The sequence below is a fragment of the Erythrolamprus reginae genome, chromosome 2 (genome assembly GCF_031021105.1).
Source record: "Erythrolamprus reginae isolate rEryReg1 chromosome 2, rEryReg1.hap1, whole genome shotgun sequence".
Classification (NCBI taxonomy): domain Eukaryota; kingdom Metazoa; phylum Chordata; class Lepidosauria; order Squamata; family Dipsadidae; genus Erythrolamprus; species Erythrolamprus reginae.
In genome coordinates, this window is record NC_091951.1 from 263,876,411 (window position 1) to 263,902,764 (window position 26,354).

The 26,354-nt window shown below is 39.5% G+C and overlaps 1 protein-coding gene across 1 annotated transcript in view; it reads left to right on the forward strand.

The window, feature by feature from the left end:
- TTC39B (tetratricopeptide repeat domain 39B) overlaps positions 1 to 12,667 on the forward strand; it is a 70,493-nt gene extending 57,826 nt beyond the window's left edge. Inside the window, exons 14-19 of the mRNA XM_070742544.1 lie at positions 2,154 to 2,245; positions 4,154 to 4,274; positions 5,186 to 5,300; positions 6,348 to 6,465; positions 7,280 to 7,396; positions 9,025 to 12,667. Of these exons, the coding sequence (XP_070598645.1) occupies positions 2,154 to 2,245; positions 4,154 to 4,274; positions 5,186 to 5,300; positions 6,348 to 6,465; positions 7,280 to 7,396; positions 9,025 to 9,121 (660 nt within the window). The 3' untranslated portion in view covers positions 9,122 to 12,667. The remainder of the gene's footprint in view (positions 1 to 2,153; positions 2,246 to 4,153; positions 4,275 to 5,185; positions 5,301 to 6,347; positions 6,466 to 7,279; positions 7,397 to 9,024) is intronic.
- Positions 12,668 to 26,354: the final 13,687 nt, after the last annotated feature.

A 26,354-nucleotide genomic window follows, 5' to 3' on the forward strand; every position in this document is an offset into this window, starting at 1 on the left:
TCGAAGCCGAACGCGGAAGTTCGGCTTTGGCGTTCGGCTTCAGAAGACAGCTGGGAAGAGGCGCGGCTGTTTTAAAAGATCGCAGCCGGCCTGGGGGCTTCCCAGCACCCCACTGAACCCGGGTTCAGGGTTTGGGGGGGTGCTGGAAAGCCCCCCAAACTGGCTGCGACCTTTTAAAACAGCCGCGCCGCTTCCCAGCTGTCTCCCGAAGCCGAACACGGAAGTTCTGCTTTGGCGTTCGGCTTCAGGAGACAGCTGGGAAGCGGCGCGGCTATTTTAAAAGGTCGCAGCCGGCCTGGGGGGCTTCCCAGCACCCCCCCAAACCCGGGTTCGGGGTTTGGGGGGGTGCTGGGAAGGCCCCCAGGCCAGCTGCGACCTTTTAAAACAGCCGCGCAGCTTCCCAGCTGTGTCCGAACGCCGAACGCGGAAGTTCGGCTTTGACGTTCGGCTTCAGGAGACAGCTGGGAAGCCGCGCGGCTGTTTTAAAAGGTCGCAGCCGGCCTGGGGGGCTTCCCAGCACCCCCCGAACCCCAAACCCGGGTTCGGGGGGGTGCTGGGAAGCCCCGCAGGCCGGCTGTCACCTTTTAAAACAGCCGCGCGGCTTCCCAGCAGTCGCCGAAAGCCGTTTTTTTGCGGGGGTTTTTTGGTTGCACGGATTAATTGACTTTACATTGTTTCCTATGGGAAACAATGTTTCGTCTTACGAACCTTTCGTCATACGAACCTCATCCTTGCATCAATTAAGTTCGTATCATGAGGTATTACTGTATTCCTATATCTCTTCTTCTATTCTTTCATTGATATGTTCTATTACTATATCTTCTTTTCTATTATTTCTTAGATATATTTTACTATGAGTATCTCCTCTGTAACCTTCATCATGTATTTTACTATGTGTATATAGATATATACCCACTAAAACCCTCATTGTGTATTGGACAAAATAAATAAATAAATAAATAAAAAATGAAATTCCACATTTATGACCCCCTTGCCCCCAGTAAGATGGCTCCTTTCTTTTCCTATGACCTCCTTCACATTGCCAAAAAAGGCATCTTAAACAAGGGCATTTCTAAGCCACAATTAAGTCAAAACAAAAATGAAGCCTCGTTACTTACATCATCAGACAAATAACACTACAGTGATCCCTCGAGTATCGCGAGGGTTACGTTCCAAGACCCCTCGCGATACTCGATTTTTCGCGATATAGTGGTGCGGAAGTAAAAACACCATCTGCGCATGCGCGCCCTTTTTCCATGGCCACGCATGCGCAGATGGTGGAGTTTGCGTGGGTGGCGGGGAAGACCCAGGGAAGGTTTCTTCGGCCGCCCAGCAGCTGATCTGCTTGGCAGCGCTGCAGCAGTGAGGAGCCGAAGATCGGGGTTTCCCCTTTGCGTGGGCGGCGGGGAAGACCCAGGGAAGGTTTCTTCGGCCGCCCAGCAGCTGATCTGCTCGGCAGCGCCGCAGCAGCGAGGAGCCGAAGATCGGGGTTTCCCCACCGCCCACGCAAAGGGGAAACCCCGATCTTCGGCTCCTCGCTGCTGCGGCGCTGCCGAGCAGATCAGCTGCTGGGCGGCCGAAGAAACCTTCCCTGGGTCTTCCCCGCCGCCCATGCAAAGGGGAAACCCCGATCTTCGGCTCCTCGCTGCTGCCTGCCCACCGCTCGCCCGCCCGCCCGCCGCTCGAGAACAAGAGGGGGAGAGATAGAGAAAGAGAGAGAAGGAAAGAAAGAGATGAGAGAGGGAGGAAGAGAGTGTGAGAGAGGAAGAAGCAAGATAGAGAAAGAGAGAGAGAAAGAAAGATGAGAAAGGAAGAGAGCGACGTCATCGGGTGGGAAAAATCACGATATAGCGTTTCGCGAAGATCGAGATCGCAAAAATCGAGGGATCACTGTATTATGTACATGATGTCTGACGCAAATAGATAATTAAAGACACTAGTGGTGTGTCATAAATCTGTGTCTTTTACTATCTCCCCTTTTGCTTACCACAGACACCTGTGCTTTGTGCAAGGCAAAACTTTGATAGTAATTTTAATGGAACAATAATTTGGCTTAATACCTCTGTGATCACACAGTGTGTACAAGGAAACAACTGTGATCAGATAAGTCGTAAGAAACTATATATTGAATATTTTTATTCTATTTTCCCTAGGCAATATATGTGTTCCAGAAAGCTGCCATTTTGTGCATGCTTCCTGAGGCTGATGTGAAAACAACAGGAGAAGATATTGTAGCTTTGTTTCGGTAATATTTTTCAAAATAAAAGAATTTATTTAAAGCTTGATCTTTTAAGTCAGAGGCCAATAAACTTGGCAACTTTAAGACTTGTGGACTTCAACTCCCAGAATTCTCCAGCCAGTAGCCAGCATAGGCAGCATAGCATAGCTGGTTGGAGAATTCTGGGAGTTTAAGTCCACAAGCTTTAACATTGCCCAATTTGGGGATCCCTGTTTTTAATCTATATATCTTGAAAAAAGCATGTTTTTTGACTACTATCATTGCCTCAAACCTGTTCATCTGAGAAAGATTATTTTCATTTATAACCTTGTGGGTTTTTGTGGGTGGGATTCCTTTCCTAGGGATTTGCTATAGAGTTTCTTCTGCCACTTGAATTTATATCCTAGAGTGGATGATGGCATATTAAAAAATTATAGAATAAGTATGTTTACCCATAGTTAAAAAAATGTTTCAGCCATTCCTCTTACAACCAGTACCTTATCTTGATTATCTAGGGATAATTAATTAACAGTTTTCAAATCTGTTGAGAAATCTGATCTGAGACATTTTGGGGAATCCATATTGCACTTAAGATTGCACATATTTATTACTAAAATCAAATTTCTGCTAAAAAAGTTCCTGACTTAACTTTTAGGATTTGGGAGATTATCAATGTAAAATACTTGGACTTCTTTGCATGGATATTTTGTGATTCCATTAATCAAATTCCATACTTTGGTTCTTACAAATTATACTGTGGATACAGTTGAATATAATTGAATAAGATTTGGCGCATTTGAAAACAGATAAACATGAGACATCATAAGAACCTCTATTCTTTCCTTGTATATGGTTTATTAGTTGGAATGCTTTTATAACAATTTCGTTATCATTTTCCTTTCCAAATATGTGAAAAAGAGCTTTAAAAAAGGATTTAACATTTTTTACATTGTAACTTTGTAAATACATTTTTAGATTTATTACTATGGAAGCATTTTGCCAAGCATGCTTGAAAAGCTTTGTGTCTACAATACAAATAGCTAAATGTTGTTCACAAGCCTTTCTTACTAGGATCTACATAAATGATTTCAACTCACCACTGGAAAGCCTTTACCTAACTATCAGATTAGATTGATTGTTTTGATCCTTTTTCCTTTCCAGTGATAACTTTGTTCTTGGTTTCCTGTCTCTTTCATTGCTTTCTTACAGATTTTTGAGATGAAGTTCCCTTTAGTGTTTAACAGTCATTTTCATTTTCTGTACCTGTATACTGTATATAGCTATGTGTTCTATAGTGAGGTCCTCCTAACTGGAGATACCATGGTTATGGCATTCTGTTAGGGTCAGCACTGATTCTTTAGAGCAACTTGGCAACAATTCATGTTGTGAGCCACCGCGAGTTCATGTTGTGAGCCGCCCCGAGTCTTTGGAGTGGGGCGGCATACAAATCTAATTAATGATGATGATGATGATGATGATGATGATGTATGGATTATTAAAGATGCATGGACTTTAAGTCCCAAAATTTTCCAACTCTCAGAATTCTCTCAGAACATGTTGGCTGGGGAATTCTGGGAGTTGAGGTCCACATGTTTTAAGTTACTAAGATTGATAAACTCTGCTTTACATTTTTCTGTACCTTTTAAAGACTCATTTGTTCATCCAAACTTTCATTTGATATACACTGTGTTTAATGTACTGTACTTTCATCGTTTTAATTTGCTATAATTTTCTATGGTACTCTTCCATTTTTATTTCTAAAAATACACAGCAAGTAATAAATATTATAAATTAAAACTAAAATACCTCTCTAGGCTTTATTATACAGTAGAACCTATTATAGGTTTGGGGATTGATGAAATAGAATCAGTAAAGCAAAAGTCAGCAATATGAACTTTTCATGTCTAAAGAAAGTACTTCTTTTTCCTCTTATAGGCAAGTAGAAGGGCTAAAGCAAAGAATTGCAGGAAAATCTATCCCAACTGAAAAGTTTGCTGTGAGAAAAGCACGACGCTATGGGACCTCTCCTCCTGTGAAACTAATAGTGCCTGCTCTGGTATTTACAGCAGACTTACTTCAATCATCTTTTGAGTGACAGAGTAAATATGTGTTTATGTGCATGTATTCTTGTACATAACCAAGGAAAATTAGATTCCCATTTGGCTTTATCATGGAAAACCTAATTAATTTATTAGATAAAGAACGAAAGCAACCTATCTATTGATATTTCCTAAATATTGTAAGATAAACGTAGAAATGTGTGATCTTACTGGAACTTACATATCAATGTATGGTAGCTTGCCATGTGAGTTATAATATTTCCAACACTTGAGAGGCTAGATGTTAAACATAAATTATTAGCAAATTGTGCAGAATATATATTCTAATTAATAATGTAATATGTCTGCCAAGATCACTCCCTAAAATTTTGGAGATACATAGATACAAGATCTATCCAATTTCACTCTTTGTTATGAGCCAAGTTACATAATAAATATTAAAGGAAGCATCTATAATTTACAGCCTCCTACAATTATAATCATTGTGATCCTATTTATAAAATATTTTATGATTTATTATTTCATAAATATGAATTGATGCTGCAAGTAAGATTTATGAATATTTCTATACTTGCATTTTTATTCCAGTTTTCAAACAGGAAGAGGTTCAAGAAGGCAAATGCAAAATTAAAATCTAGCATTTTTACTGAAAAATTATTAATTTTTCATTCGCAATTTTTCATAAAGTTTTTCATAAAGTATATCATCTTAATATCTGTTTCCTTTATATTAATGCTTGTTTTTTATCTAGATTCAGAGAATACATTTGTTACATTTTAAAGTTGTACTATTAATTTACAATGAAAGAAATATTAATGCTAAATGTTAAATATCTAGCTTTATTCAGAAGTAAATAAATAACTTTTTGTAAATAAGTACTTTTCATTCAATGACTTCTTTTTCTCAGGAAATGATGTATGTCTGGAGTGGGTTTTCAGTTCTTGGAAAGAGAGCTGACTTAACTGAAAATATGTTAATAACTATTGAAAAAGAAGAAACACTTTTAAAAAATGAAGAAACTCGTGAGTTTTACTTTGATTTATAAGACACAAATTACAAAACAAATATAACTTAGTATATTTAAATATTCTATTAAAAAAGATGAGAAACATGTATTTTATTTATTGGATGTCATAATATATACCTGTTCTTTTCATAGAATCCTTCTTCTGAGGAATCCATAGAAACTCACATTGATAAATCCTACCTTTACACATTCCTTGTGCTTGAATTTAATGTTAGGTTCATATTTTTACGCACATACACTCACATGCACAAAATAATTATTTAGAACTAATAATAAGCTCATTTTTCCATATTCTAGGAAAAACCCTCCTGCTAACTAATACTTTTCATTATTTCAAAGTTCATATAGTCTTAAGTTGGTTGGCAGTAAATATGCAACAAGAGCAAGGTTTTGTTGTGACAATGGTTGATCCTTGCTGGTGTGGATTTTAACATTCTAAACAAGCAGTAACTAAGAGTTAGAGAACTCTTGTTGTAAATAATAATAAAAAAGATCCTCTTTGTACAATATGGTTTTCAAAGCAAGACTGTTGATTCATTTTGCTTTAACCTTTGCTTTAACCTTCTATTACAGGTAGCAAATGCAATAAATATATTATGTAGGGATACCTTGTGTCACATATTTCAAGGCTACTTAAATAAATACTAAATATTTCAAATATTAAGTTCATCTTTTTAAACATAGCAATTAATATAACTTTTTTCATGATTCCTCACATGTTTAATACTGTGTCTGTTACTGGAGCTATCATTTTGACCAATGATTGAATATGAATTAAGGAATGAAAGTGGAAGAATGTTAGAGGATTTGCCTTATTTTGGAACATTCTAGTATTAAGATATACTTTATAGTATATCTTTATTCTGCTTTATACTAGAATCTAATATTACTAAACAAGATTTTTATTAATTTTGTTACTGTATCTATTGGTTATTAAAGATTAGATTTTAAAACTGTTAATTATGATATTTGACAATTGGTTGTATTCACAATTTTCATTATAATAGCTGTAATTTCAAACTCACTTATGTTTAATTTTCAGATCACACTGAATATTACATGGATGATGTATGTTTGCTACAATTACTAAAAGGGTTGTGTTTGAAGCATTTAGGAAGACTCTTGCAAGCAGAACTCTGTTTTAACCAAGTTATTCAAAGGTAAATATTGGGCACAGAATTTTAAGATGCAATAATATTCAGCAACACAGAGAAAATTCATTAGAATACTTCAATTAGAATGTAGCATTTTAGAGACACAATTGTGTCTTTCCCAAAGTTAGTGTCTAACTTTATTCTCCCTAGCAGAGAAAATCGGTGAAAGAAAAGCCAAGGGATCTGTGATATTTTTCTTGTATTTATGGTTGAATTGGAAAATAGGGAAAAGGGACAGGAACTGTTCAGCCACCTATGTGGAATGTTTGCTTACCCTTCTGCCTCTTATATATATTTAACTATAAATGGAATTTCATCCAGATGGACTTTCATCCATCATTAGGTGCAAAGCTTCTTGGTGTCTATAAGATGCTGAGACTGGCGTTAACACACAGGGGGGGAAAAAACATCAGCAGTGAGTCTATGATACATCCCATATTCATCAGGTCAAGTCATCTAACAACTGCCTGCCTGGATAATAATTTTCACATTTAGTTTATGGGATAGCACACATATGAGTTGCTTACAGTTTATTTATGTATTTAGTTAGCAGGTTAATATTTTTAATGCCACCAACTACCAGTAACTTTGGTAGCCCCCCCCCCCCTTCCAAGAGATCCTTCTTTCAGCTGTCTATGTTCGGTGCCTTCTATTGGAATTTAAAACTATCCTACCAATTACATAAACATGGTTTAAAGAAGACATAAGGTAGCTAATTTTAACTGGTAGTTTTTAATGGATATAGTCAAAGAAAAAGAGTTTTAACAAACCTTTTTAGTTGTCCTAAATATTAACAATCATGTGTCTATTTACATTTTAGTGAGAAGCAATTAAAATATGATACCTACTTAGCTCCATATTCAATGTACGAGTTGGGTCTTCTATATAAACAACAGGATCAAAGAGAAAAAGCTGTAAGATGTATAGAAACTGCAAAGTAAGTAGTAATTATTTTATACAACTATAATAAATAAATACATGAAATATATTGATTTCAGCTTACTTAAATGCTTTAACGTAGTTAAGATACATATATTCTGCTACTGCATCCAAAGAACAAGTTTGGTTCAAGATATTTTTTTTTTTTAAAAAGGAAACCTTTATATACTTACTTCTTAACACAAGAGATCAAACTGTATTTCCAAATGATTAAGCTACTTCCACGTTAGAGAGGAAACTTGCACAAATGCCAAAAGTATAAAAGCTGTTTCAGGAGCCTGATGGGGAAAAAAGTTGAAAAGCACACACTCTGAACTGAAAATAGAGAATTGACATTAAATTTGAAAGATTTATTCTAGATGATCTTCTAAACTAAAATATGACCATCTAAAATATGACCATTACTAAGAAAATTGAAACTTTGGTATTGAGAATAAAAGTTAAGGTGGGATTTCTATATTTGAGCAGAAACTAATAGAGAATCTTGGATAATGAGAGTGTCTAGTTTAGGGCAGGGCATAGGCTAGAACTCATAACCTTGCCAACTTTAAGATAGGTGGACTTTAAGTCCCAGAATTCTTTTAGCATGCTTAAAATTTAAAAGATACAGGTAGTCCTCGACTTAAAACAGTTTGTTTAGTGACTATTCAAAGTTACAACAACACTGAAAAATTGACTTATGACCACTTTTCATGTTTATGACCATTGCAGTATCGCTACAGTTATATGATTTACATTTGTATGCTTGATAACTGGTTCATATTTATGACAGTTGCAATGTCCCAGGGCTGTGATGGCGAACCTATGGCATAAGTGCCACAGGTGGCATGCAGAGCCATATCAGACGGCATGCGAGACTTTGCCCTATGTCAGCTGATTTTCAGACTTGGTAAAGGCCGTTTTACCCTCCAGATGCTTCAGAGAAGCTTCCCTGAAGCCCCGGAGGCAAAAAAATTGCCCAACAGAAAAACCAGAAGTTCAGAAAAACGAACTCAGGAGGGTTCAGGAAAGCTTTTTGAAAACACACTTCCGGTTTGCCCATTGTGCTGTTTTTTGCACTCCAGAGCTTCAGGAAGCTTCCCTGAACCCTGTGGCGTGCCAAATACAGCACAACAACAAACCAGAAGTGCATTTCCCTGAACTTCCAGTTTTCCCCTTTGGGCATTTTTTTCATGTATCAGGCTTTTGTAAGGCCTGTGTGCATGTACAGGGGGGAGGAGGGAAAGGGTGTGGGCATGTGCACGCATGGTAGCACATGCCCACCCACCCTTTTGACACACTAACCAAAAAAGGTTCGCCCTCACTATCCCAGGGTCTTGTGATCATCTTTTCTGACTTTCTGACAAAGTCAATGGAAAAGTCAATGGAAAAGCCAGGTTCACTTAACAACTGTGTTACTAATTGAACAGCTGCAGTGATTCTTAACAAATGTGGAAAGAAAAATCATAAAATGGGGCAAAACTCACTTAATTTCTCACTTAAATTGTGAGCACAGTTGTGGTCGTAAGTTGAGGACTACCTGTAAAATATTTCTACTGGAAAAATCTCACCCACCAATTTCTCTCTTTGATTTTATTGGACTGGTGGTATGGCAAATGACCAAGTCAACTGAATGTTCTTTTGTAGAAACAATTACAAGGAATATTCCATGGAATCCAGACTACATTTCAGAATCCATGCAGCACTTAGCAGTATGAAAGTGACTCCTGCTCCAACACCATGATGCCTTCTGAAGTTGATGCCTAACGTGTCTGTACAAGTTAATGTTCGAAAGCCTACAAAAATCATGTAAATGATGTAACAAAAATGTAGTTTATATTTTCTATCATTTGTGATAATTGAATGTCTGCCTCATTATTGTGAATGCTTCTTTTTTCTATGGTTCACTTCCATATTTCTGCTTAACATTTTAGATGAAACCTATTTTATTTATAGAAAGATTAATGATTGAAACGATAAGGGGATATTAAAAATTGCTGGTACAATAAAAAGTAATTCAAACAATTTATTTTTTTATGGAAATACTAATCTTGTTTATGCAGGAAACGGTACCATACATTTGGTAATAGTTTCAGCATTGCATAAAGGCTTTTATTTCTGCAATATCTTTATCATGTAATAGGATTTTAAAAATTGGCTGCTGGTAGCCCTAGATCAGTGATGGCTGATCTTTTTCTTGTTGCATGTCACGTGCTGAAAGCAATGCAATGACTTTATAATGCAATGCATGTGTGCCCACCCTGCGTGCCCCACACCTATGCATGATCATGTGACCACCCACCCTCTCCCCTTTGTATGCGCAAGCGACCCTCTCCTTTTGCCCCATTTTGGGCCTATTGGGCCTCCCTGCAGCTTCCTAGGAGCAAAAATGGGCCACAAGGGGGCCACCTGACAACCCCCCATGGCCCATTTTGGGCCTAGTAGACCTCCCTACAGCCTCCTGGGAGCAAAAACAGGCCATAGGATCCACCTGCACCCCAATTTGGGCATAGTAGTCCTCCCAGCGTTTATAACTCATAATGCAATGCCTGTACGACCCCCATCAAACATGCGCATGCACCTCCCACATGTGGCTTGTTCTCCGCGCATGCACGACAGAGACCCAAAAATCAGCAGGCTGGTGGTAGGTGTGCATGCGAATGCGTGGTGGAACTGAGTTGGGGTGACAGCTCGCGTGCCCACAGAGAGGGCGCTGTGTGCAACTTGTGGCACGCATGCAGTAGGTTCGCTATCACAACCCTAGATGCTGTATCTGGATTTGAAGCTTAGTTTTACATACCAAAGACCAAATTACAATACTGTAGCCAAAATAATGCTTCAAGTCATTTCAGGAATGTTAGCTTGCATTCAGTGCAATATCCCGACTCTATCTCTAAAGATAGTTAGGAAAGGACTTTGAGCTTTCTTTGATAACCTAGGAGTGTTTTTAAAATATAGGAAGAAAATATTTCTCAGTGAAGAGGGTTATAGTAAAGCAAAAACCAAACAATAGAAATGTTTCAGTTTTTTATTCCATTATATCTATTTAATCTACTATAAAAATATGCAGCTAATGTTCTAAAGCTTCTTATAACCCCTCATTAACACTGGAGGTCAGCAGGTTTGATTCTATTTTCTTCCCTATATTGTAGCAAAATTTTCAAATTCCAATTTCATATTTCAAATGGAATTGGTATCCACAATGTTTATTTAATATACAGTGGTACCTCGATTCTCGAACGCTTTGGTTTCCGTACATTTCGGATACCGAACAAAATTTTCTGCAAAAATTTGCTTCGGTATCCGAACAAAAATTCGGATACTGAACAGAAAATTTTGTTTACTATCCGAAATGTGCGACCAGGGCAGCTTTGCAAAGCAGCTGCCACAAGATCTGAGGGGACGGGGTGAGAGGGAATGGGAGTCGGGATCTGACACGCCCCTCCTGGCCACCCTCTTAATAGCCTCCCAGTCTCTACCATCTAACTGCTCCAAGCTGCAGGAAGGGTAGGGCTGGCTGCAATACCGGCAGCTTCGGGGGGCTCCTTTCCTCAGTGGTTCAGTTCGTTACCTCCAGGCAGCTGCCCCAACTTTTTCTTTCCTGGCGGCAAATGATCATATTTGAGGGCTTATGAATGGTACCTGTCTAGGTTTGATGTTTCCCCATAAGAATAAAAATGTGACTAATCAGGAATATCTATTTAATGACCATAACTGTCTATGAAAGATATTTATTGATTTCATACATACCTTAGCTGTTTGAGATTAGTTTTTTTCGTTGCCTTTGTCTTTCTGTATTTAAATTATTTTATCAGCTGCTAAATAAATTTAAAAGCTGGGCTTTTAGAGGTTTTTTTAATTGTCAAAACTAATGGACACACAAAAAGTCCATGTTCATAAGCAGCTAATATAGGAACACAAGGATATTTTTTTCTAGATTTTTTAGTATGAGCAATTGACATTTTGCTTTATTCTGCAACATCTTTTCCTCATCTATTCTTTTACTCAGTTTTTAACACCTTCCAGTTTGAAGAAAAGCACACTTTGTATATAATTTTCCTACATGCTTATACTCTAGTTAAGAAAAGAACCAATGATAAAACCAATTTATCTGAGCACATGTGGCTTTTATACTTTTAGTCTGTGTGACACAATGCATGGTTGATACATTATTACAGCTGATTACAAATTTTAAGTGTTTAAAAAGAGGCTTAATTTTTTCTTGCCTAGGGATCTTTCATACACCTAGATCAAAAGTATTCTTAATTTATCATAACAAATTGCCACTTTTGTGTTTCTTTGTCCAGCGTTTTCCATCCAGAACTCTGTGAGTGTCACTAGGTTACTTATTACATTCTGTTAGACAAGAACATTGTAAAAATGTAGTCATTTCTAGATTTTAAAAATTGAATGTTAAACATAGGAATACAGTTAGACTTAAATCTGGTTTACTCCAACTTATATATAGTTTTGCATTGAAACATTACAACTATTCTATGGTTATAATCTCTATATTAACACTAATTCTTTTAGTGTTATATTAATTAAATATCCACATTCTAAATTGCACCTTTAGTAAGAGTGAATTGTTCCCATCTTTTGATTGAAGCATTAGGAACACATTACATGTTTTTATAAAAAAAGTTACAAAAAGATTGTGTTTGTGTAAGTTATAGTGGCAGTGGTACTCATTTGACTTGCACTATTATCGAGGCCAGGAAATGGTATATTAAATAGATATATTATATAATAGGTATATTAGAAATTTTGCTAATTGCAGCAAAACAGTCCAGCTTCTATCAAAATAACAATTAATGCTCTGGAACTGATTTTAATATTCGACTACTGTGGATGTAATTGACTGCTATTTTTTTGTCTTGTTTGCACTGTATTTTGTAAAACTGTCTCAAATTAGTTTTAAAACCTGAATAAACTAAAATGTAAACTATGTTTACTTGGAAACAAAGCTATTTTGGTTAAGCAGAACTTAGTTTTAAATAAGAATACATAGAATTTAATGTTGATTGCAGTATAGCACAAAAATTATAGTACTGTTTTTGAGCATAATTTGAAGAGAAATTATATATAATACTTCATGTGAGTTGTCAAAGTTTTGTTATCCTGCCTTTCTGTGATAGGCAACAAAATAAACATGTACTTAAATAATTCTGCAGAGATAAGTGTTTCCATGATTAAATTGGTTGCACATTCAATTGCAAGAAAATTGCCAAAGTATTTTTAGGAATGTGATGGTATATTGAAACTATAAATAAATAAATATTCTGAACAAGAGCTTTCATACATTGCTTTTCTTCTCTCCTGAATACCTGTATATGGAGCCCTTAGAAATCTGATAACAAACAACAACTGTTCAGATTTGTTTTTTCCTCACAGATTTGTGAGCCGTCCAACTCCTTTTGGACACTGGGCGGTGTACAACAAGTAAAATAATATAAAACAGTATAAATAGTTAAAACACTTTTTAATAAAAGCATCCATTCATTAATGACAGAATAAAACCTGAACCAAACAGAGCTAATAGGCAGCCAAACTACTACAGGCAGACTTCAATTTACAACCACAATTGAGCCCCAAATTTCTGTTGCTGTGAGACAATTGTTAAGTGAATTTTGCCTCATTTTACAACTTTTCTTGCCACAGCTAAGAGAATCACTGTAGTTATTAAATTAGTAAGACAGTTAAGTGAATTTGGCTGCCCATTGCTTGTCAAAAAATTGCAAAAGGTGATCACATGACCACAGGATATTGCAACTGTCATAAATATGAGTCAGTTGCCAAGCATCTGAATTTTGATCATGTGACAGTGATGTAGCAGTTATAAGTCACTTTTTTCAGTGGTGTTATAACTTTGAACAGTCATTAAAACATTTTGTCTCCATAAAATGCTGCCCAAGGAAACATTTGCCTAAGAATCATGCATGATGCAAGCCATACAGCACTTCAGATTTCAAAGAAATGCTGCTTCAAAGCATTTTGGTATAAATCATTTGTAGATCAATAAAATATTTCTGAATAATCATGTATTGTACGTGATGTACCATAAATGTGAGAAGTTCTCTCAATTAACATTTAGCATATAATTCTTGGGAGTTTTAAAATGCAACTTTCATTTCTAGTCTTTTCATTGCGGAAAAATTCTAAGGTCCCAGGTTTTCCCGGAACCTTAAATCTTAAGGTTCTTAAATGCAAAGATACATGGAGCCCACAGTCAGCTGTGCTGACTCCAATCTCTCTATGTTGTTCACTGATAATAAAAGATCTGACTTTGGACCAATATCCATTATTTCATTCTGGCCATTAGTTATACCTAAAGGAACATTTGTGTTGTAAACTAAAGAATAAATTAATTTCTGCAGATTGGATTTGTAGAGTTATGTTTTGTTCTTCAGTGGACATTTTACCTCATTTTTGATACCTAGATATAGAGAACACATTTTGTCATTTACACTAGCAAACTTGAAGACCTGTGGCTAAATGTGTGGTTATGATACTATATTGCCATTCCAAATACAGTGCTAGCTCTACATATGAACTTAATTCATTCCGTGACCAGGTTCTTAAGTAGAAAAGTTTGTAAGAAGAAGCAATTTTTCCTATAGGAATCAATATAAAAGCAAATAATGTGTGCGATTGGGAAAACCACAGGGAGGGTGGAGGCCCTGTTTCCTCCCAGGAGATTCCTAGAGAGGCCCCATGGAGGCTTCTCCCTGCTCTTTTCAGCCCTGTTTCCTCTGAGGAGATTACTAGAGAGGCCCCATGGAGGCTTCTCCCTGCCTTTTCCGCCCCCGTTTCCTCCCAAGAGATTCTTAGAGAGGCCCCATAGAGGCTTCTCCTCGCCTTTTCTGGCCCTGTTTCCTCCCAGGAGATTTCTAGAGAGGCCCCACAGAGGCTTCTCCTTGCCTTTTCCGGTGACAGTTTTGGAGGCTCGGGTTTGTAAGTGGAAAATGGTTCTTGAGAAGAAGCAAAAAAATCTTGAACACCTGGTTCTCATCTAGAAAAGTTCGTAAGTAGAGGCGTTCTTAGGTAGAGGTACCATTGTACTTCAGTAGGTCTGACTGGGTTTTTTTACCTATTTCTGGAATTTTGAGTCATTTGTATACTCCTATTTGGAGATGCCTTCATTCTTAAGCAAACACTATGGGTTTTTTTTTAGTTTGTACAGCCCTTCTGTCAAAGACTTTGGTTCTTCTTGGTAATTCTGATGCTATGTTAAGCTTGCCTCAAATCCAGTCTAATGATCTCAGTAGAAACTATAGAACTGAGGCAGATTCCATTTCCGTTATCTTCATTTTATTGATAAGGGACTTCCAAGACCACAGTTTTATTTATGATTAACTTTGAGCAATGCTGTGCTTGATTTTCCTCAGCAGGTGGCAATCTTAACAAAGCCAAATGGGTTTTCTCTTTCTTTCTGCTAAAATTCTCATGTCCTTAATGTGTAATTTCATATTTTCTGTTTAACAGCTATGCCTCTTTTATAACTTGCATATAGAATAGCAGGGAACTCGACCTTATATGTTTACATCAGTGTTTTTCAAAGTTGACAACTTTAAGATGTGTGGGCATCAATTCCAATTCTTTTGGGGGAATTTTGGGAGTGGAAGCCCATGCATCTTAAAGTTGTCAAATCAAGGACTACCTGTACCAAATTTCATTCTGGAATTTCGGACATGACTATTCTATATATTGAATGGTTCCAATTCAGGAGCAACATAGCCGTTCTGAATATGGATTTGTTGCAATAGGAATGATTAGCAGACCCAAGAGCATTTTCTTCCCATTCTCCTTTCTCTTGCCCACCAAGCAGCACGAGGACTGTGCTATAATTTAACTGTTCCATCTAATCTAAAGTTGTAAAACACAACATGATTGTCAAATGAAGATAGAAAATCTTGTTTTCAGTCATATGTGAAAATTCTTATGGGGTCCAACCTATTTTATGTTGGCTGACACCAAAAATATTATATGGGAAAATACTTGTTTTTAATTGCATAAAAGTTGCAAAACCCATAAACCATAGGCTTAATCTGCAAACGCTTTGAAGAGCTGGATTAAGGCCAATAATTGACAGAGAATTCCTCTTCTGTGTTCCGGCCCACCGGATAAAATATTTTCTTCCACCAAAACATCTGAGAATGATGTTTTCCTTTCATTTGAGTATGTTGATATTGTGCTGGAGTGAAGCCTTAATCTTTGTTATTTTGGCCATCCTAATATTCTGTAATATATGCTGTCCAAATATTTCATCCAACTATATATTTAAACCTAGTGTGCTTAGGACAATGTCTACACTAGCAAATGTTTTTTTCCCCTAGCCTTTATTTAAAGGAAGGATTAATTTCATTCACAACTATGGTATACACATAGAAGATTAGAGTGATTGTGACAACAAAGGGCATTCAGCATCCAAAATATCAGCACACTGGTGTATAATTGTTATTGTAATATATGTGTCTTATCAGTAGAAAAAACCCACAACAGTTTAACCAAACTTTAGGACTTCGAAATTACTACGTTGCCTTAAACATGACCTAAGCATAGTCCGTAAAATCATCTGTCAACGACTGCTTCAGCTTCAACCACAACAATACACAAGCACACAACAGATACAAACTTAAAGTAAAACTTTACCCTTAAACTATCCACTGTTGACCTCACCTGATTCCTATAAGAAATAAGGGGCGTGCATAAGTGCACCAGCATTCCTTCCATCCCCTGTCCTAATGTATCTCTCTCACTAGTGTCATGTATATAAACATAGTTATATCTTTGTATACTACCAATATGTACTTGACATTAAACAAACAAACAAACAAATAAAGTATTTTGCTCTGTAGTATCACCATTCTTTTTTAGTTAGCCTTCCAACACAAATAATACAAGACTGCATTCTTATAATATAAGGGCAAGTGAAGTCCTATGCTGCCATAGGGGAAAAGAGTGTGAATGGGAGCCTCTTTGGATGAAGTCAGTCTGAGGGTGGTTCTGCCTCCAGATGATTCCATTTCAGAACCTTTCACTGATATAACACAGTTTGTTGAGATTTCACCCTCTAACCCCCAGCAGGTCAATTGGACCAGTTGGTCTTTGTCAGGAGAACTGATGGGCCTCCCTTTCCTGCTGCCATAGCTCTTCTCCATGAGGGGTTGACCTCATCCGTCAGACCATCATGGATGATAGCTCCATACCTACAAGAAGGAGCAGATCATGTAAGACTACGTCCCTTCTCTAGAACTGTCTTTAGGGATGATTGAGGTTTGCTTTTCCTGTCCTACTTGCTTAGCTCATTAAACACCTATTCAATCCGATTAGGACTTTTCTTGTGAAGACTATAGGTTAGTGATGGCGAACCTATGGCACGGGTGCCACAAGTGGCACGTGGAGCCACATCTGCTGGCACGTGAACCGTTGCCTTAGCTCAGCTCTAATGTGCATCTGTGTGCTGGCCAGCTGATTTTTGGCTCGCACAGAGGCTCTGGGAGGGCATTTTTGGCTTCCAGAGAGCCTTGGGGGGGGGGGGGGTAGATGGCTGAGGATATTTTTTACCTTCCCCTGGCTCCAGGAATGCCTTTGGAACCTGGGGAGAGCAAAACACGAGCCTATTGAACCCACCAGAAGTTGGGAAACAGGCCATTTCCGGCCTCCAGAGGGCTTCTGGGGCTGGGGGAAGCTATTTTTGCCCTCAGGCATTGAATTATGGGTGTGGGCACTCGCAAATGCGTCATAGCGTGCATGCACGCTCTTTTGGCCATTATAGTAAATCTTGAAAAAGGATTCCAGTCAGTTAAAATACCCACAGGAACAACTGTGACCACTGTAGAGCCCATGCTGCTTAAAAAGAAACCAGCAATCGATGTCTGGTTAGGAACAATAGTTCTAATAGATAAGGAACAACCAGTCTATCTGTATTTGATGTGTAGACATGAAAAACTATATTCACATGTTTTGAACATCAGAATAGGCAAATGTTCTGTGGGGAGACTTATTTGGAATGTTGGTCGCACTTACAAAATGGCAGCCAGGAAAGTCTTGCCTATCTACTGATATGACTTCAGACAATCTTTGACTTATGACTGGTTGCTTAGTAACTGTTTGAAGTTACAACACTGTCCCCCCAAAGCTACTCATGATTTACTTTCCAAGTTAATGTTCCAGTGTCCCTGTGGTCACATGCAGAAAACTCGGATGGATTTGCACTTACCTCCATTACCTCCCTCCATTCTGCCTTGCTGAGTATCCATAGGCCTTGGGGCTGGTTTCTCACCCCACCAGCTCCGACCACCTCCTCCCTCCCCATCCACCATCACCAATGTCACATTGTTTGTGTGGAACCAAAAAACATTGTTCCAGATTGTTTCTTTGCAATATGGCATCTATTTAATTTAATTTAAATTAAAAATATGTTTTTAAAAAACAAGGCAAAGAATCTGGTGAGTCCCAATGATGCTTTCAGAGGCACATTGGCACTACATTGTTGCCCCTAAATGATTCTGTTAGCAATATCAGCCAGATGTATAGGCATCCTTATTTAAATATTGTAAACATTTAGTACAATTTCATCATATGAATCACAATTTATTTGTGCTGAAATTTTGTTTAAGATAAATAACATAGCTGTCTCAGCATTGCGTATTATATGTACTATATCTAACTCTAGGTGTATAGCTTTTTTTGTAATTATGAAATGAAGATATAATTTCTAATTTAAAACACTGCCTTTTGGTCTTCTTGAAAACATCATGCTCCACCTTCCATTATTGCTATCTGGGAATTAAAGCAGAGTTTTGCACATTAAAAACCAATGAAACTTAGTGATGAATGATGGCCAGCTGTACATTCTTAGTACTTTTAATTACTTTCACATGTTCCTAGAACAGTCAATTGACACGTACCAAACAATGCTTAAGGCTCAGGACTAAAAAACATAAATACAATGCATGCTTTTATTTATTAAAAAAAAAAAACTTGAAAGAAGCACCCAAAAAAACGTACGCAAAGTTTACACTTTAAACTGCTCCCAACTCCCAATTTTTGCAGGTGTGGCTTTTAACTTGTTTAATCACGTAGGGCAAATCTGCTTTATGGCATGAATCTCTGGATTCCAGTATAAAACTGACTGGTTCAAAGTTCCTTCTTTATAAAAGATGTTAGAAGGGAGTGTTTTCTCAAATGAATGGCTTTCCCAGAGGAATTTATCAAATGAAAAATGACTCCAGAACAACAGCAGTCAGATCCAGACAGATCTTTTAAAAGTTGCCTTTTTTGGACTATCCTTTTATTTGTTTGTTTGTTTGTTTATTTTGTCCAATACACAATGAGGGTTTTAGTGGGTATATATCTATATACACATAGTAAAATACATGATGAAGGTTATAGAATATATACTCAAAGTAAAATATATCTAAGAAATAATAGAAAAGAAGGTATAGTAATAGAACATATCAATGAAAGAATAGAAGAAGAGATATAGGAATAGAAGAAAGGTATAGGAGATATAGGAGAGCACATGGCACCGGACCAGATTACCTCAGGGACCGCCTTCTGCTGCACGAATCCCAGCGACCAGTTAGGTCCCACAGAGTGGATCTTCTCCGGGTCCCGTCAACTAAGCAATGTCGCCTGGCGGGACCCAGGGGAAGAGCCTTCTCTGTGGCGGCCCCGGCCCTCTGGAACCAACTCCCCCCAGAGATTAGAACTGCCCCCACCCTCCTTGCCTTTCGTAAACAACTTAAAACCCACCTCTGCCGCCAGGCATGGGGGAATTGAGATCCTCTTTCCCCCTAGGCCTTTACAATTCTATGCATGGTATGTATGTATGTATGTTTGGTTTTTATATTAATTGATTTTTAATCATCAATACCAAATTACTATTGTACACTGTTTTATTGTCGCTGTTAGCCGCCCCGAGTCTCTGGAAAGGGGCGGCATACAAATCCAATAAATAAATAAATAAATAGGACAGGGGACGGAAGGCACTCTAGTGCACTTGTACTCGTCCTTACTGACCTCTTAGGAATCTGGATAGGTCAACCGTAGATAATCTAAGGGTAAAGTGTTGGGGGTTTGGGGATGACACTATGGAGTCCAGTAATGAGTTCCACACTTCGACAACTCGGTTACTGAAGTCATATTTTTTACAGTCAAGTTTGGAGCGGTTAATATTAAGTTTAAATCTGTTGTGTGCTCTTGTGAAGCTGAAGTAGTCGCCGACAGGCAGGACATTGGAGCATATGATCTTGTGGGCAATACTTAGATCTTGTTTAAGGATTTGGATTTTGGATTTGTTCTAATACAGCTATTATCCACTGTTTTAAATGTTTTAAAAATGCAGTACTACTAAAAAAAAACTTTTTGTGACATGGACGTTATAGGATTGACTTTTCTCAGAATTATTAATGCAACTGTAACTAAAGTTACGAGGTCCCACTAATAGCTAAAACAGATTGGCAAAAGGAAACAGTTACTAGAAATCTGGAAGAAAATTCAGTCAACAGTCTTAATTCTGCCCCCAGGTTCTATCTGACTTTCTCCTACAATAGCAGCCATAACTGGGGTTTTTTTTTTAAAAAAAAAATCTTTATTGGTTGTACACATTAAAAAAGACAAAAAAATGTATATAACAAAAAAAAAGAAAAAAGTAATAAACACTTTTCATAATACAGTGGTACCTCGAGATACGAGTTTAATTCGTTCCGGACCTGGGCTCTTAAGTCGAGCAGCTCTTATCTCGAACGACTTTTCCCCATAGGAATTAATGTAAATAATTTTAATTGGTTCCAGCCCTCAAAAAACTCACAAAGTTAGTCTAAATTATGCAGAAAGACATGTTTTTAATGAAGAAATGTACATGTACATATAAATGAATAATGAAGTTTCTTTCACTTAACTTGTAAACTTTCTTAAACTTTTAAATTTACATATGTTCAACTTCTCTGCCACCCAATCCTGTAGGACAGAGGTCCCCAACCCTTTTTGCACCAGGGACCGGCTTTAAGCGATCAAGAGAGGAATGGGTGAATGAATGGACGGAGGGTGGGAAGGAAGGAAGGAAAGAGGGAAGGGACAGGAACAGAGGAAGGAAGCAAGGAAACTTATGAAAGGGGAGAGTAAGAGAGGAATGAGTGAAGGGAGGGAGGAAGGGAAGAAGGTGGGAAGGAGAAAGAAAAGAAGAAATAGAGGAAGGGAAGGTAAAAGAGAGAAAGAAAAAGAGAAAGAAAGAAAGAAAGAAAGAAAGAAAGGGGGAAGGGACAGGAACAGAGGAAGGAAGCAAGGAAACTTATGAAAGGGGAGAGTAAGAGAGGAATGAGTGAAGGGAGGGAGGGAGGGAAGAAGGTGGGAAGGAGAAAGAAAAGAAGAAATAGAGGAAGGGAAGGTAAAAGAGAGAAAGAAAAAGAGCAAGAAAGAAAGCTGCAAGCACCCCCCCGAGCCCCCCAGGCCGGCTGCAACCTTTTAAAACACGCGCGCCGCTTCGCAGCTGTCTCCTGAAGCCGAACGCGGAAGTTAGCGTTCGGCTTCAGGAGACAGCTCCTTGGCGCTTGTATCTCGAATTTGGGCTTGTAAGTAGAACAAAAATATCTCTCCCCTCCCAGCTCTTATCTCGAGTTGCTCTTAAGTAGAGCAGCTCTTATGTCGGGGTTCCACTGTATAATTGTAGGTGATGCACAACATAAAATACAAAAATAGTAGTGTGACTATATGAGATTGTTTTTACAATACTTCGAGTTTGTTTCTTATCACTGTGTAGTCAGTATACGTATAAATATATAAGTATAAATTTGTATAATTGCATTTTTCCTCATATTCTTTGTGTATAAGTCATATACACAAGATAGATTTATGATGTTACTATCCACTCCTTCCACATATACAACTAGTTTGTCAACCATATTGTTGACCGCTAATTTGCGACTTTTTAGATTTAAATCAAAATATTTCAAACTATTTTAATTTTATTAACTGTCATTAATATGTCCATTGCCTGGATCACATGAAATTTTCTGGAGCCTCTCAGAAGCCATAAGAAGAACAGTACATTCCTGACCTTGTTTCCTTCTGTAATTCCAGACTATTAAAGATATTATTGAATTTGACTATGAATATAAGACCTGTCATGATCAGTAAACCAATTGGTGCTTTCCATTGGCACCAACAGGCACATATGACACAATATTAGGATATTCCTTTCTCTTTTTCAATTTGAGTTCCATTCCTTGTTTTTCAATTATCATCTAGGGCAGTGTTTTTCAACCAGTGTGCCGTGGCACACTAGTGTGCTGTGAGACATGGTGAGGTGTGCCATGGAGAAATTAAACATGGGTCCCCAAGCTACGGCCTGCATACCGGTTACGGCCCGCGGAGGCCATTTATCTGGCCTGCCGCCAGCCGCCTCCATCCGAACATAAACATTCCCCTCACAATCCCTCCAATTATCAGTGACAGGAAGAGTGGAGGCACAGGGAACACTCACTGACCAATCACCTTCTAGGATTCATCCCGACCACTAGCAATGAACCAATAGCAGGCCACCTCTCATCCACACCCAGGAAGGTCCCCGCTCGGGCTGTCTCGCACTCGTCATTGTGGCAAGTAGTTGAAGCTGCTACTCCCCCCCATGGTCCCGATTTCTAATCCTGGTCAGGACTGGAGGTAAATGTTGCCACCACTAAATGAAGCCTCAAAAAAGTTTGAAAATCATTGATCTAGGACAGAGGTCCCCAACCTTTTTAGCACCAGGGACCGGCTTTAAGTTAGACGAGTTTTCTACGGCCCGGGGGGGGGGCTTTGGTCATATGGGGGTGGGGTTATGGAGGGGTGGAGCTTAGTGACGCAGCCCTCCACACTTCTCCACAGGGCGGGGAGAATGAGGAGGCTCCTTTGGCGGCTGGGGGCTGCCTGGCTTTGTGATTTTGACTGGGGGGGGACTTAGGAAGGTCCTACTTCTCCCCCCCCCAGCCAAAAACTCAAAGCCTATCTGCTGGATACGGGCGATGAGCGGGACGAGCGGCGCCGAAGCCGGTGGCTTTGGCAGCTGCTGCAAGAGGCTCTCCGCTCTCGGGAGAGTTTAACAACAGAGGCTCTTTGGCTGCCCGGGGCGCGCGCGGGCGCACACACGCACACACCCGGAGACCTTTTCCCGTCTTCTTCTCCTCGCTCGCTCCCCTCATAACCAGCCGCCCCGCTCGCGGGGGGATGCTCGTTCGTAGCTACCAGCCCGCCAAGCGTCGAGGGGGCTTCTGAGGCTGAAGGGAAGAGCCGGAATGCCCTTCCCGCGTTTAGATTGGGGGAAACGGAGGAGGCGGCGGTTGTTTTCTCCTCGCTCCAGAAACTAGGCGATCGCGCCCCACCGCCACTGCCGCCTCCTCCATTTCCCCCAACGGCAAGCAATCTAAACGCGGGAAGGGCATTCCGGCTCTTCCCTTCAGCCTCAGAAGCCCCCTCGACGCTTGGCGGGCTGGCGTAGCTACGAACGGGCATCCCCCCGCGAGCGGGGCTGCTGGTTATGAGGGGAGCGAGCGAGGAGAAGAAGACGGGAAAAGGTCTCCGGGTGGCCCCGCTTGGCTCCGTCTCCCTCCACGCAGGATGGGCTTTGGGTCTCCGACGCCCTCGCCCGTTCCCTCAGGAGCGATGAGTGGGACGTCTTCTTCTCCTCGCTCGCTCCCCTCATAACCATCCCTCCAGCGTCGAGGGGGCTTCTGAGGCTGAAGGGAAGCACCGGAATGCCCTTCCCAGGTTTAGATTGCTTGCCGTTGGGGGAAATGGAGGAGGCGGCGGTTCTTTTCTCCTCGCTCCAGAAACTAGGCGATCGCGCCCCACCGCCGCCGCCGCCTCCTCCGTTTCCCCCAACGGCAAGCAATCTAAACGCGGGAAGGGCATTCCGGCTCTTCCCTTCAGCCTCAGAAGCCCCCTCGACGCTTGGCGGGCTGGCGTAGCTACGAACGGGCATCCCCCCGCGAGCGGGGCTGCTGGTTATGAGGGGAGCGAGCGAGGAGAAGAAGACGGGAAAAGGTCTCCGGGTGGCCCCGCTTGGCTCTGTCTCCCTCCACGCAGGATGGGCTTTGGGTCTCCGACGCCGCGGACCGGCTGGAAAACCCCAACGGCCCGGTCCCGGTCCGCGGACCGGCGGTTGGGGACCTCTGATCTAGGACAGTGACGGCAGTGACCTTTTCAGCACCGAGTGTCAAAATTGGAGCACACATGCCGGAGTGCCAACCTGAAACTCGGAAGAGACCAGCTGGCTGGAGCGCATGCTCACAGTGGCCAGCTGCTATTCTGTTGTGTGCATGCCTGCCGGACACCTGATCTCAGTTTCCGTTGCGTGCATGCACACTGGACAGCCTTTGGCCAGAAGAAAGCAGCTAACTGTCCAGTGGACATGTGTGCAATGGGACCCGGAATAGCAGCTGGCGGTACACATGCCCACAGAGAGGGCTTTGCATGCTACTTCTGGCACGTGTGCCATAGGTTCGCCATCATGGATCTAGGAAGATTGATTTGACTGGTAGAGGAGTACACAGTGATGGGCTACCAAAATTTTTACTACCACACTGTGGGCATGGCTTATGCATTTTGTTTCAACATCTTTCAGTGCAAATTGGGTGCTCTGGGATGGAGCTCCAAATTTTGCTACCGGAATTGCATTCCTGACCGTTCCCGTAGGAGCCCATCATTGTTAGTTTAGTTTAGTTTATTTAGATTTGTATGCCGCCTCTCTCCGAAGACTCGGGGCGGCTAACAACGATAAAAAACAATGTAACAAATCTAATATTAAAAAGTAATGTAAAAATTTAAGAGACCAATCATACCAACAAAAATACCATGTATAAATTCTATATATGTGAATAAATAATGTGGGTATATATGTGGGTATATATGTGAATAAATAAGACACATGAAATCAAATATAGCATGCCACAGTCATGGAATGGAACAAAATGGGAGATGGTGTAATTTCAACATTAAAATGGAAAATTTTCTCTTACATTTGAACTGATTGTATGGATAGAATGAACTCCTAGCATATGTACAGGAAGATTTTTTTCCTATTTCTACTGAATTCATTTCTATAAAGGATACTCGAGCCCTGAATAAAAGATTGTCTTTTTAATGGAATAGTTTCTAATGCACCAAGGAACTGAATCTTCTATTTATTACTAGTGGAATGGCTGCCAAGAGGCAAAAAGAGTAATTTAAATTAACATTTCAGACTCAAAGCCTATAAATATATGCTTAGTCTCTTGTCAAAATGGCACAGGCCCACATAAGAGTCTTCACTTTGCTGCCTTAAGGTAAGAAAGCAGCTTATTTAAGCATAGAAACCCATCATTCATATTATATTCTGCAGGCTGGTCAAATATTTACCCGGATTTCATTTTTAAGCTGGGTTTTACTGTTCCTTTTGCCAATTTCATTACATTCAGATTATAAACCCACCCAGTGCCAAATGCTCAACATCCCACTAGTAGTTCAATCTGTGCTTCATTTCAGAAATTATTGGACCTTTGTTTCTGCAATATACAACATAAATATTAATTGATATTTTAAATGGGATGCACTGTGTTTTTCTAAATACATCACTTCTCAGAGATAACCTTTTAAATTAAAATGCAGAGCTCTGGAAATTATTAACATTTCATCAGCCTCGTTGCTCAGTTGAATTATTACTCTATAATATTTTGGGGATTTATATTACTGGGCAGAAAATGAATTCTGTCTTATTTTCCTTTTATTGTATTTATGTTACAACATACATTAAACTTCACAACTGAATTTCATTATTCTTGCCTGCATTCTTTATAAGAAGGTCGTTCAGAAAGTGGTTTCCCAGCGAGGGAAGCCTCAGCGAAATCGTAGCATTGCAAAAACACAGAAGTCCTTGAAACCCCACCTCCGGACTTACATTGCCAGCGAAGCACCCGTTTTTGCGATACTGGGATTCCCCTGCTTGGATTCCCCTGCAGCATCGCAAAAACGCAGAAGTCCGTAGGTGGGGTTTTCCATGGAGGGGAGCCTCAGGGGAATCCCAGCAGCGCAAAAATGGGCTCTTCGCTGGCAACAGAAGGTCTGGAGGTGGGGTATGCCAATGAGAGGAGCATTTACCTGGCAATGGAAGTCCAGAGGCGGGGCATCCTGGTGGCGGCGGCAGGTTCGTAAGGTGAAAATAGTTCGGAAGAAGAGGCAAAAAATCTTAAACCCCGGGTTCGTATCTCGAAAAGTTCGTATGACAAGCGGTTCGTAAGATGAGTTATCACTGTATATAAATATAAATGAGTATATTGGGTAGAATAATTGTATATAATAATAATGTATAAAGACTCTATTTGATATCTGTTTTATACATTAATGTACATAGCGGAGAGGAAACCAGGATGGTCGTACTATGTCAAATATTTTAATATGAAATGAATAAAAATATATACCGTATATTTTTTAAGAGACAGAAAGAGTAGCCAAGAACATAAGATGAACCTGACTAGATGGTTCTAAATGGATCCAGCACATGAAGAACAAGACACTTGTCTCGTTGGATAAAAACAAAAACAAAAGAAGGATAAAATGAAAAATATTATTTAAATAAAATATTATTTAAAAGAAGATATGCTATTTCATCGGTTGCTCTAAATGTTCCTTGTTGCCCTAAATATTATTCAAACCAGATTCCTCTTGACAAATTGAAAAAAAATAGTTTCTAAATAAAGTTATGTTATTTAAAGAAAAAAAGATTGACCATAGGACTGAATCCTCTTAATATGCCTATGTTTTACCTTCTCTCTCTCTCTCTTATACCACATGGAGTTGGAGGAAGTCAACTTGAATCTGTTTTGAACACTTTCCTGCTCCCCTAGTCTTAAAAATTCTTTCTTCTACACCTACTGTTATTCTAGTGGTTTCTCATGCTTTCTTTAATATACTACAGTGACGAGGAGAAAGGGTGGCCAAGGAGAAGACTAAGGTGGGAA